Source organism: Gavia stellata, chromosome 12 (assembly GCF_030936135.1).
Source record: "Gavia stellata isolate bGavSte3 chromosome 12, bGavSte3.hap2, whole genome shotgun sequence".
Lineage (NCBI taxonomy): Eukaryota > Metazoa > Chordata > Aves > Gaviiformes > Gaviidae > Gavia > Gavia stellata.
Window position 1 is genome coordinate 3246328 of NC_082605.1, and position 13013 is coordinate 3259340.

At 46.9% G+C, this 13013-nt stretch overlaps 1 protein-coding gene across 2 annotated transcripts; it reads right to left on the minus strand.

The window, feature by feature from the left end:
• Positions 1-1914: 1914 nt before the first annotated feature.
• Positions 1915-11559, minus strand: CNBP (CCHC-type zinc finger nucleic acid binding protein). 2 transcript variants are annotated; one of them, XM_059823129.1, is made up of 5 exons: positions 11465-11559; positions 4691-4810; positions 4318-4410; positions 3931-4129; positions 1915-2976 (listed from the first exon to the last, which is right to left on the minus strand). In XM_059823129.1, exons 2-5 carry the CDS (start codon positions 4791-4793, stop codon positions 2859-2861), a joined length of 513 nt encoding a protein of 170 aa, XP_059679112.1. In that variant the 5' UTR covers positions 4794-4810; positions 11465-11559; the 3' UTR covers positions 1915-2858. The 2 variants fall into 2 exon arrangements, with proteins under 2 accessions (XP_059679112.1, XP_059679111.1); XM_059823128.1 differs by having other exon boundaries at positions 4318-4413.
• Between the last annotated feature and the right edge of the window lie 1454 nt (positions 11560-13013).

The window sequence follows — 13013 nt, forward strand, 5'->3', positions numbered from 1 at the left end:
ACTGTGTTTAGGGCTCAAAAGAACATTCACGCTCTAACAGCAGCTATCAAAAAGAAAAAATAAAAAACACACCACTCAGAAAACCCACACAACTCAGGCAATACCCTCTTCCCCAGCCCTTAGGTCCGCAAGGGCTGAAAGGCTTTGCTCTTCTCTTCAGCAAACAGGTTGGACGAAAGGCATCCTGCCAAACAATCCCGACCGACTGCAGCAGCAGTCACCATCTCATTTTGGTTTTGCACTCTGCAGGACCTGCCCTCTACATCTTTATGTCACACTGACCAGGCAGAAGCAAGTACTCGGGATTTTTTTCTGCTTAGGCAAAGCAGTACAAAAACATTCCCTCTTTAAGTACTTCAAATAGAGACTTGTTCCAACAGCATGTTTCCTTCTGTCTTTGCCTTTCTAAAACCTGCTCAGGTTGGCTACTGCCAGCCACCTCCTCTGGGCCCCAGCCACCCGGTACTCAATACTGAGAATCTTCTTTTTCTCCCTGAACTGTGGCTCAATGTTTTCCACAGGCTTTGAACATCAAACCCAGGCAGAAAAACTTCCATTCTTTGTAAATCTTTATTTCATTAAGCGTTAAGGAACTCCGGATTGCTACAGCAGCCTACTGCAAAGCAGCAACAATCTGATCAGTTTACCTGATGTGACACGGCAGCTATGAGTCGCATTTTCTTGGACATGCACAATTTAGGTATCAGATTACCTCAAACAACCCAAAGATTATCAGGTAATATGCCTGCTTTTACAGTTTCAAACACTCCCGGGTAAGACTCCTCATCGGGATCTTCCAGGTGATCAACTGCGGAGTTCCTACTGCTCTTCTCTAAGCCCCACCTGTGCACAACAGTCGGCTGAAAGCCACAGGCTTGAGCTGTTCCTGAAGACCCCAACCTTGAGGGGCATTACTGCATGACTGCATCGTGTTTCACAGCCTTGCTTCTAAAATAGCTGAAAACGTTAATGTCACATTTAGCTGGTTAATTGTGACACAGACCTAGAAGACAAATAAGAGCACCAACTCCGTTTTACCTTAGCATAGCTGTAGATTATCAGTCTGGTGCTTCTCTTTCTTTAGAGAGACCCACGTACAACCACCCCATCATCACAGGCAGCTTTTTCACCACTATAGCATACATAGCCTATGAAAACCACTTTGGGACTTGAAAGCAAGGAAAGCCTTTAGTTTGTGTGTGTAAAGATGCAAAGACGAAGTGACTACAGTACCCTATTCCTGATCATAACAGGACAGATTCCACATGATCTGCCGGAGCTCCTGACGACAGAAAAGCTCAGGAGGTACTCCAGCTGAAGCTGTCATTAGCTGCCTTGAACACCAGATGTTAAAGACATGCCTTCCACAGTTGTGCCTTATGGTGAAGCACTGATCACTCAAGTACTCCTGCCCTTGTTTTTCTTGCACATTAGGATGACTTTATTCATTTCTCGGGTGGATGTGCTCAAGATACACTCTGCATCAGCTTCCTTTTCATCTGTGTAACTTTATAACTGTTTACTAAACCTTTGTCAAGCCCCACAGAACAATGCACGGTAACATGAAGCGCCTGTAATACTAAATGTTTTAAGTGATAGTTCTTAGTGTACTGACATCCGTGAAGCCTGAAGTACTGCTAGTAGACCATTAAACTACTCCAGATTTGGAACTCGCTGTGCCTTCAACAACTCTTGTGCCTTCAACGATTTTTAAAGAAATGCTTTAACTGCATCAGCATAGATGGAACAAGCCCATTCTGAGACCACGCAATCCACTCACATGAACATATGCAGATACGCAATAGTCTGGAAGGCGGCCCACATACGGAATGTATTCACAGTTTGATGCTACCGGATGGAAACTTAACAAAAGACAGTACAAAAGAAAAAAGTCCAAACTAAACTTTTTACACCTCCACATACCCCTTTTTAATATGTTATTTTGCACTGTGTACATGAAAACCAAAAATAAACAAAAGGAACTTTAGCCAAACTCCCCTTCCTCCTCCAGCTTTATTGATAGTAGTTTAAAATTACATTTTCTATGTTCTAGGACTTCAATTGCTTTTACCATCTTACTTTAAAAACTGATTACAAGCAAATGAAACTCAGTTGTCTAAGTGATATAGTATACAAAAATAACATCTTGATTTCTGTGAAAATGCATTTATTTGCAACTCCTGAATAGCTCCAAATTGTATATGCTTGAGCACTGATGTCTGGGTTTCAGATTCACTTTGAAGTATTTATTCAAAAGCTTCCCATTACGTTCTGTATCTCCAACATGAACATTCACTGACTGAATTACTGTTACTTTTAAGTTTATTCCTGATTTCTCTCTCTCTCTCTCATGGCCATTAACAGGCATGTGCATCTTGTTTGTTTACTCCCACTCAGCTATATGCTCTAGGTAGGGCCTGATACAGATATTACTTGGTGTTAACAGCTACTGAGGTCAGACAATCCAAGGCCATTGTAATAAAATTAAAGTTATGAGGAAGTTTAGACACTTCCAGAATTTCTTTCCTCCTGCATAGGATCACTTCCATGTAACCCAGAGAGGGTTTGCTGGTCTGACTCAACTCTTCCCACTCATCAATCCCTATTCACCAGTGGCACGGAAAGGGGGTTCTTTAACAAAGCATTATACATAACACCTCTACCAAACTAAACATAAACATTTTTGTAGTTAAATGCAGAAAGTTGATTTTTCCACCCCTTTCCTCCTTTTACACGGCAAGTAAAGCTCACTGGCCTGGGAGTAGCCTCTATCTGCCAACCTTTGGCCAGTGAAGAGGATTCAGAGAAAAATAATACAACCATCAATCAGAAAAAGGAGGGGCGACAAAGGAAAATAATTAGGCTGTAGCTTCAATTGTGCATTCCCGTGCAAGGTGCCCTGACTCGCCGCAGCGATAGCAGTTGACTTCACTGGTCTTGCTGCAGTTGATGGCTACATGGCCAGTTTCACCACACCTGGAAAAAGCAAATGATTTTATCAAAACCATCCAGAACAGTTACTCAAAGCAATCCCATTCTGTCAAGTACATTATCTACTTAAATTTCATGCAGCACTAGGTTTGCATTCAAGACTTCTGCTTCAGTGTTCCAAAACTCTTTGACATGAGACAAGTTTCTGTCTTCACCAGAGCAAGGAACTGTTCCCCAACTTATCAACTCACATTAATCACCATATATGCCAAAACCACCGTACATCAAATACGGAAGTTCGGGGGGGAGGGGTGTTTGTTTTTTTTTTTTTTTACTGCGTGTCAGGTTTTGCCTGCTCTGATGCTTCTGTCTGCAGTTTAGCCTTGTTTTAAGAGTTTTAACTCAAAATGCACCACGTTCCCTCTCCTTCCTCCACAGAAGGGAACCTTGGTGGGGGTGAAGAATACTGCACTTAGAACACGCCATTTCTAGTATAGGCCTGCATTCAAAAACCAGACAGCATTTTGAAACTGGCATTTCAGACTGATTTAACATTTGCTTCTATGTGCGGTTCCTATAACCGAGACATCTTAAGTATATTCCTGCTGGGGCTGGCTGTGCCAGTCAGCTGATTTGTACAGCTGGAGCTTGTTAGTGCCAGCATAAGATACAGGGTACCCAACTCTGGTTTAAGTTTGTGCTGTAGGCAAGTATTTCCTGTTACCTTCTGCAGAAAGATTCGGCCCTTTCTCCTGTACAGCTTAAGTGATTTAACATCTGCGTTGTTCTGGCCATCTAGGGATGGATGCGCATCATTGAATCTGTTACTTGACTTTGCTAACAGGTGTTTAAGTCTTAGTTTTGAAGAACAGTAGCTAACTTTTTAAAGAAACAAGCTACCTGGTCAAAGTTTAAGCTCCATTTCCTGACCGAAATTAAGATAGAGAATGCATCTGTCATTTAAGGTACATTTCGCAGTTGTCTCTTGTCAGTTCTTACCTATAGCATTTCACTTTGGTGCAGTCTTTTTGAATGTGTCCAAACTCTCCACAAGAATAGCACTTCTGCTCATCTGCATGGTCACAGTCACGAGCCAGATGGCCGGGTTTGCCACAGTTGTAGCAGCACTGCTCTCTCTCCCTCTTCGGCTCCTTGCAGTCCTTCGCAATATGGCCACCTCTACCGCAGTTATAGCAGGCTTCCACAATAAGAAAAACATACCAAACAAGACTATAAAACCTTGGTAGAGTGAGGTGTAGCATGCTTCTAAGGAAGGACAAGTACAGCTTGTTCCCAGTGAATTATGATCAGTGTACTGTATCCTTCTCTTCAACCACAGATCTCTGTCCATGTGATTGAAGAGCTAGAATATTTAGTGATACTTACCATCCTCCTGAAGATCACAGTCCTTGGCAAGATGGCCAGACTCACCACAGCGGTAACAGATGTCCGGGAGAGATGAAGACATGAACTGGAAGCCTGCTTGAAATGGGTAACAGAAGAAAAAAGGCTTAAGGATTAAGTTCAGAATATTCTTAGGAGTTAATCAAGAACACTGCCAACTGAATTGACACATTAACTTCGCTCTCAGAGGCCCCGGTACATTCTTATGCAGAGATAAGAATCAGCAAAATTTATTACCAATTTGTGTCCCGACTTCTTCACTTCAGACTAACAAAGCCAGTTTTACACACTATTCAGAACAGTCAGCTAGAGATCTTACTGTACAAATAAACTGAAAACCACAGCTATCAATCACCTCTGCCACGGCTTCTCATCCCACGACCACGGCCAATTCCAGTAGGGCACTCCCGAGCCCAGTGGCCAGTACGTCCACACTTGAAGCATTCGTTGCTGCTCATGGCTGCAGATTGCCCACCTGAGGAAGAGAGACATTTTTAGAACACCTTCCACTCCCCCAACCAAAGGCTACATAAAAATAAGAGATTTAGAGGTTTCCCACCCTCAAAGGCAATGAAAACCAGGCAGGACTTCTGGCTAACTCAACACTTTCTTGTACAATAGCTGATCATGACTATTAAAACCACTGCAGGAAATAAAAGTTTGTCTCTGCTTTGCCTGGAGTAAGGCAGCTTTGAATAGCCAAAAGAAACAGTGTACTATCTATCTTTTCCTCTAATTAGTTTTTGTAGCCAATCTTCACTTCAAAAACTTACAAAATGCTTAGGAGTGAGGAAAAAAGTACTAGACCCCTTTATCTATTGTCTTACCAGCCCCACTGTTCTTCTCTCTTTCAGTAACACACCTTCTTCCTTATTCCTCAGAGTTAAGCTCAAAAGCCAGTAGTTATATCTACAAATTATTTCTTCCTGTAAGCGTTACACTTTCTCTTGAAGTGTCTGGCTGGCAGCTACTACATTTATTGACTAATCAATCTTCGTTCTGGAAGCTAATTGTAAGAATAGGCAGTACTAAACCTAAAGCTTTAAAGAGTATATTAGCTTAACATTTGAAGACTTAAGTTCTTTTATGACTTAAATAGCAGTTAAACTTTGAAAACAAGAATTACAACTTCAATATATTAACCTATAGCTCAGGATGCATACTTCACCCCCAGGTTTACATAAAAGAAGATGTTTGAGACATTTGGCTTCCCTGAAAGACACCAGACGCTCGCCAGATATCTAGAAGGCTAACTTGGAAAACATCCTTAGAATGCTAGGGAAACATCAGATAGGCATGCCTGTCAGAGACAATATAAACCACTTCTTTTGCCCATATTGGGGAATAGAGGTATGCATTTCATTGAGCAGGAAAGTCAGTCTGCTACAGGCCACTGAAGCAGTGGTTAGGATGGGGTAGGTTAAACAGACTGCGGTCACAGCACCATAACTCCCCTAAGCTGTAAAATAGTTACGCAAGACTTCTAGAACTAGAAGAACAAGGAAGTTAAACATTTAAATTGGAGACTTTTCTAAGGCGTGCTTGACAACAAGTTTAAAGTACACCAGTTTAAAAATATGCATGTCAAGCTTTGTTTTGATGAAGTCTGCTAAAGTTTAAACACTCCACATGCTCTCTCCCAATTCATTATTCTTAACCCAACAGAAGTAGAATCATTATCTGGTATGTTTGGTCAGTTTACCTGATCCCCCATCAAGATAATCCTCCTGTAACCCTACAATTTACATTACAGAATGCTTCCCTCCCCTCCAAACCATCCAGCATTCCAGATTACCAGAAACGTTCACGAGTTGCATCCTGAAGAAAGCCACTACAGAAGCAGTAACAACAACACGTGACCTCAAGACGGAACCAGAATTAGCATCCTGACATTTAGCTCTTAAATGGAGAGCATATATCTAAACACGAATTCTTACTTAAGAGTTACTTTTAAATTACTCTAATGTTGAAGAAATTTACTGTGGCTTTTTAGTCACTCCTCCCTCAAAACAGTTCCTCTCTCTCCAATCACCTTCAGCACAGAAGTGACCATCCATCCTTCCAACCACAGTAGAAGCCTGAGAATTCAAAGTACAAGAGATATAAACTTTAATATGCTACTTCTGTAATCCCACATCTACCTTCCAGCTGGACCAGATGACAGTATTTGCTCTTAAAGTGAAGTTTTGCAAGGAAAGGATGCAAGAAGATCTCAGATGTCAACAAGAATAAAACAACCGCTGTCTGAGCGCTTAAGAGATATACTTGGATTTTACACATAACCCAGTCTTCTCTGCTTCATCTCAGCGTTCAAGATTTCAAACCGTCTTATTAGGACACCCAAGGGTGAAGAGCTGTCTACTATGGTGGCAGCAGCTGGCACTCAGTGTGCTATTGTTTATGCCTGTTTTCATAGCAACCATGTTGACACTGCAGAACAGGAAAAACACAAGCAAAGCCAACTGCAGGAGCTGGGCTCAGGCACAATAGTTGATGCTGCTGTTAGTTTCAAGAGGGACAAGATGGAGTCTCTGAATTACATACCAAGATATAGTCTCCACTCAACCTGCAACTCTCTTAAAGTCTTCACATTAGAACATCATAGAACAGCAATGTAAGACCTGTTTAAAAGAGCAAAATAGTACGCCAACTGCTGTAACAGAACTGCAATACAACTTTAGAGATACTAATAGCTACCAGACTTCCATTCCAAACCATTAACTTGAGACTACAGCATGAAGTGACAGGATTGAATATTGCCAGCAGTTACCCCTACGAAGAACCTACCATAATCAGTTAGGTTAACACATGGCAAAAGACAAATGTTTAATAGGGGAGCTAGACCTGCTTTAGATACACAGTGGAAAAGTTTTTACACTAAGATTAATCTGTCAGCCCATATCTAGTCTGTCACTCTGCCAGTTAGGGTCAGGATCTGCATTATGGACAAAAGCTCACTCCTCACTGCCCCAAAGAAATCTCAAAAGAGAAGTTTTACATCTGATTCAAAGTTGCTTCCTTTTTAACTGCTCCTTCTAGAGGAAAACACGAGTTTCTTTTCCTCTGCTATATAGCAAATTGGCAAACTAAGATTATGCAAACTGAGTAAGAAATCTAAAGCCAAGCAATGGTCTCTGTACAACTATCCTTCAAGACTATTTAAGAAATTAATTTAAAACCCTTTACCTTCAGAGGCCCCTTTCTCCCCTGAAGTGAGAGATATTTGAAGGTTACAGCTGCTATAGAAGTATGATTACAAAGCACGCTGCTCCATCTTCAGATACCTTAAGTATATGAAATTAGCAAACAGTTTGCCTGGAATTTTTTCTCACCAGTATTTTAATGTTTAACTTCTGCATTCTTCTTGTAAAGGATCTGAAACTGAATACAAGTTCACCAGCTAGAGGTGGATGCAGCTGACACGGGTTTTACTGGCCCCATATTCTAAGAAGCCTTACACAGGACAAAATTCCCCACTGGTAAACTGTTTTAAAAACCAATATAAGGATTTAGTTTTCAGATAAACCAAACAGCCACCTTTAAGGAGCAATATCCAGAAAAGGCTGGTTCAGAAGACAAGTCCTTAAATGGATAGCCTCCAAGCAGTTTAGACACCATTACATTTTTCAGTTATTTCCATGAGAAAAAAACCCCAAACATGAGTACAGTAAAAACTACCCAAGTTCAAGTTCTCCTCTATTAGTCAATACTCCTCCATTTTGTCATCACAGGCAAGTTTCCAGCAGTTCCTTTTATCTATCAAGGCCACCTTAAGTAAGCCTTCTGCAAGAAGGCTACTTGTTTAAGTCTTCTTGGAAAGTTTTCACTCAGTCACATCTATCAGTGTTTTCTGCAGCTCAAATGTGTTCTACAAAGCAGCTTGCCCCACCTCCCCCCCATCCCAGAACTAGATTTTTACCTCACCAGGGCAGGAACAGTAACAATGGAAAACAAATTAGAACTATGGCCTCATCTAGCATTTCTGAGGCAGGTCAAATTCTGCAAGATATCCTAAGCCACTGCCTCAGATTAGATGCCAAAACTGGTGAAGAAACACAAGTCTAGTTGCCTCAAACCTTAACATTTCTACTAAAGAGAGAAATTCAAGTAAATGACTACCTTCTACAGAGCTCCGTAACTGTAATTTGAAGCTGAAATAAATCACCTTGCTGCTATTCACCAAAACATTAAGAATGAATTATAGACTTTGTTCTGTATGATCGGTCTACTGCTAAAGATCATGGGCTGATAACAGTGCAAAGATCCAAGCGAGAGGTGCCACACGGTGGTTTCCTAAGTCAGATTTGAAGCTTTTGAGTGCAACTTTACCACCAAACTTCAAAATGACAAAGTTTGTGATTCTTCTAGCAATACGAGAAACTTTGAAGTTTCTTCAAAGTGGAAGACCATGTCTTTCTGTGATTTTACAGTTAATACATATTCAAACCCTTTTAAACAGGGGAGGTGCTATTCATCTCCAGTCTTCACACACAAGATTCAAGAATATCCAAGTCTGTTTTAGCAGCCCATCTTAGACCTGATTATGGGAAGAACTACCGCTAAGCTCCACTGCAATGCTCCTCATTTTATGGCTTTTAGCCTAGATGCCCTCTGAGGAAGAAGTTAGTTTTACTTCTGTGTGTTAAAACAAACTTGGGCTCCTCATAGTAGAAAGGAAGCTGAACTTCACCTCTAAGATTACTCACGGTTCTTCTGGATACTAGCAGTTCCTTAGAATTCAACAGCCCAATAAGGGGGGCAGTTATCTTCATTATACTTACCAGGTGCTTCTTTTGATCTACAAGTATCACTTCAATTTGTTATTAATAGGACTTCACTCCTTCAATCAAAGGGCAGACTAGACAAAAACCACTGCTAAAGCCAACATACTTAAGAGCTCTTTGGCAAGTCAGCTATATCAAAGAGGCAAACATTGAGAAGTCAGCAGTTTCTTTCTAAGCTGTTGATGACCAACCTACAACACCACACCTGAATTCGACAAGCCAGCCCAGAGACAGCCTGAACATGGCGAAACCCCTATGTAATAGGAAGCATAGCTTTGCTTTCCTGTAAGATAAAGAAATGGAAAGGCAGAAAGGACTGCTAACAGAACTCCTCGCATTTAGTTTCAAAAGAGAAGTCAAAATATTACTCATTTAAAGAAAAATGCTACCCCTGAGGAGTTTTATTTCCCCAAGCAGCACATTTTGACAATTCTTGAACACAGGACATGTGAACGTCACCAAAGCTACTCAGTATTCAGCTGGCTGAATTTCCACATCAGTAACCTGAAAACATGCTACAGAGAGAGTTAGTGATGCTCCCGTCTCCGGCTTTTTCTCTCTAGAAAAGATAGAAAATTAAGTATTCTGACCACCAGGTAACAATACCCTAATTGTAAAAGGAAGTAGTTTGAAACATCAAGAAAACCTGCAGCAGTGGAAAGCCAAGCCCTACACTCCATTTGGGTCCCCTCAATGCATTCCACAGCCAAGCTGATCCAAGAATGCTGAACATTAACTAAAACTCAAGAACTTGGATCCCTGCTGAGGGGGCCAGAAACCAGGTCAAAAAGACATGGCTTTGATTAGACTAGTAATTCTTGGATAGCTTTGTTGACGCAAATCAGAAGGAGAGCAAAAGTTCATCAAAAAGGTGACTCTGTAGCACTTTCTGCCTATCTGTACTAGTTAATATTGAGTGGGAGAAACCATAGATTATCTACCAAATATGCACATTCTACCATCTTCCTCTTCTATTTTTTACTGCTATCTGTACAAAGTTTTAAACTTAAAGAGAAGTAAACATCATCAGCAACATGCGAACTTTTTAACATAAAATTCAGTCCAGACATTAACAAAGTCAGTTTAAAAAAACTGGTAGGTTAAGCCTGTAACTCGCGAGGTTGCTGCACAGCCCTGGTGAACTCATTCAACCCCTTCGCTTCGAAGACAGATGCAGGATTGCTTCTCTAGGCAAGTTTGCACTGAGGAAGAAAACATGGACTAGGCAACCGTAAGACTGCGTGGCAATGGGATCTTACCAAGTACTGAAGTGAAAATAAAACCCACTATTAAGCTTAATAATTCCTTACGACAATTCTGGATACTAAATGAGTAACAGCGGTTACTTGAGAACTACGTCTGACAGGAACTTAAATAAAAGGCTGCTCCACTAGTCCGTGATCTGTAGATGTCACAGGCTATTTTTCCTATCCATTTATAGGTCACATTTGGATTTGGAGCAGGCCACCATCCATGCCTGTGGTCGGAGACAAATAGTTGCAACACCTCGACCCTCTTGTCTCCGGCAGAGCCTCACACGTGGGGCAGCCACGTGGTGGGCCCCGGCCCCGCCGCCGCCGCTCCGCCAGCCTCCCCGCTCAGCCACGGCGAAGAGGAGTCCGGCGGAGGTTTAAAAGAAAAATTAAAAAAAGACAAACAAGAACAAACAATTTTATTTCAGCTACCGTCCACCCCGTCCCCGGTCTCACAAGGTCTTCTCCTCCCCGGACCTCCTGCAGCCGCTCACCCACGGGGAAGTCTGTCGCACACCCCAACCCGCGCACTACGGCCGGACAGGGCGGCTGTCCCCTCCCGCACCGCCGGGCCGGCCCCGTGAAGCGGGACCCCCGCCACCACGCCGCCCTCCGCCCCCGCGCCGCGGGCCTAGCCAGCGGGACACGTCGCCGCAGCCGCCGCCGGCCCCCGGCCAAGAGGCCCAGCGCCGCCGCCGGGCCGCGGGCTCGGCAGGAGACCGCTCCCAGCGCGACCGAGCGGGCCGGGACAACCCACCCCCGCCCCAGCGCTCCGGCCTCCCTTCCCCCAGAGCAGCGCAGGCTCCCTCAGCGCCTCCCGGAACCCGCCAGAGCCTGACTCACCCGCCGCCACCGCCCGCCTTCGCGGGGCCTGCGGCGCCCCGCTCCCCCCCTCAGCGCTCCACATCCACCCCCCGCCACCCCACGCCCGGGCCAGGGAACCGGGCCCCAGCCCGGGCGGGCCGGCGGCCGCCACTTTCCCGCGCACTAGGCCGGAGTGCGCCAGCGCCATCATCCCTCCGCGCTCTGCCTTCGCTCCCCGCCCTCGGCCCCAGCAGCTCCCCGCGCCGCCGAGGCAGAGCCGGCGGTTACCTGCGGACTCTCGACCCCGCTGCGGCAGTAGCCCGCCCGGACGACAGTAGGCCGCGCTGCTCCCGCTCTGCCCGCCTGCTCCCGGGTCCCTTCTGGCTGCGCCACACGCGGTTTGCACACGGCCCCACGCGCTCTCCTCCCGGATCACCCCGCCCCTCCCTACTACTCTGCGCACGGCTCACTGGAGTCCACCTTTCAGCCAATGGGCGCAAACCGCTTTTCCAGGGGGCCAATGGGGGCTGCGGACGGGGACACCCAACCATCGCAGTCGAAATGTGGGAGGGGCCCGCCTCCCCGGGCTCCCCGCCGGCCTGGCTGCTTGTGCCGCGCCGGGGCGGGCGGTGCGCGGGGCGTCAGCGGCGGGGACGCGCTGGCTGCGGGGCCGGGGCCGGGGCCGGGGCCGGGGCCGGGGGGACTGGCTGGTGGCTGTTCCCAGGGCGCCGCAGGATGGAGCGGCTCCTGTCAGGCTCTGCGGCACCTCCCTGCCCTTCGCGCTGTGACTCACCGCCCGGGCAGCTCCGGCCTCCTCCCCGCGCGCCCCCCCCCAGCCGTGCCGGGCGCTCAGAGAGCTTCGCCGCCCGCCTGACGCCTCGGGCGGGAGGGGACTCCGGGCTGCCCCGGTGATGCAGCAGAGGGGAGGACGGCGGCCGGGCGCCGCCGCTGCCCCCGCCTTCGAAGCCGCTCCGCCACCCGGGTTACAGTCCCGGCGGGGCGGGCGCTGCTGGGGGCTTGCCGCCCTGGGGGAAGCAGCTCAGCCCCGGGCGGAATCAAGCGGAACGGCGCGCCCCTGTACTGGCCGACCGGCGGGAGCTGCGCGGGGTTTGCCTGCCCGCCCCGCCTCCATCTTAGTCCGAGGAGATGAGCTCGTCCCCGCACCCTCGCTCCTCTCCCGCCTTCGCTCCCCACGCCGAACCGGGCGGCCCGCATGTCCCTGGCCTCGGCTTTGCCCCGCGGTAATAACCCGCGTGGCTCCGCACGCCCCACCGAGACTTGCGTCGGACTCGCCGCCACCCCCCTGTCCCCGAGCCGCCTTCTTCACCCACCGACGCGGGGCTTTCCCCGCCTCCTCCCCGCTCCCCAGGCGGCAGCCCTGCCGCCGAACCCGGCGGTGCTGCGTCGGCTGCCGGGGCAGCCCTGGGGCACGGCGGGGCCGGGGCAGGGAGCCCGCGCTAAGCGCCGGGCTGCGCCCCGCCGGCGGCGGCGGCCTCGTCTCCCTACGGCAGTGGCGCGGGGAGGCGGCCGCCATCTTGACAGGAGGGGTTGGCTGCCGGCCTGCCGGTAGCACTAGGAAATGGTGGACGCGGGGACCGGCCGCGCCGGAGTTTGGTGGTGTCTGTCACCAAACGGCCGTCAGTTTTTACCAGGCGCCGGTGACTGCCCTAGTGCTGATGAGGACGCCAGTTAACAGGGCGGCTGATGTTCTCACGTATTGCGGCCAAAAGACACAAGAAGGAAAATGCTTTTTGAATTGAATTACCGACCAAAATTTACTCTCTTAGAATCTATGTCTTACACAAATCCCATAAATAATATTACTACTTAGTTTAGT

Excerpts from the sequence above, each read along its gene's own strand:
- CNBP (XM_059823128.1), bottom strand. The coding sequence starts at position 4,793 with ATGAGCAGCAACGAATGCTTCAAGTGTGGACGTACTGGCCACTGGGCT. Across the intron at positions 4,130-4,317 it reads CTGTGATCTTCAGGAGGATG|CCTGCTATAACTGCGGTAGA; the intron begins GTAAGTATCACT and ends TTATTGTGGAAG. Across the intron at positions 2,977-3,930 it reads ACCAAAGTGAAATGCTATAG|GTGTGGTGAAACTGGCCATG; the intron begins GTAAGAACTGAC and ends TGCTTTTTCCAG.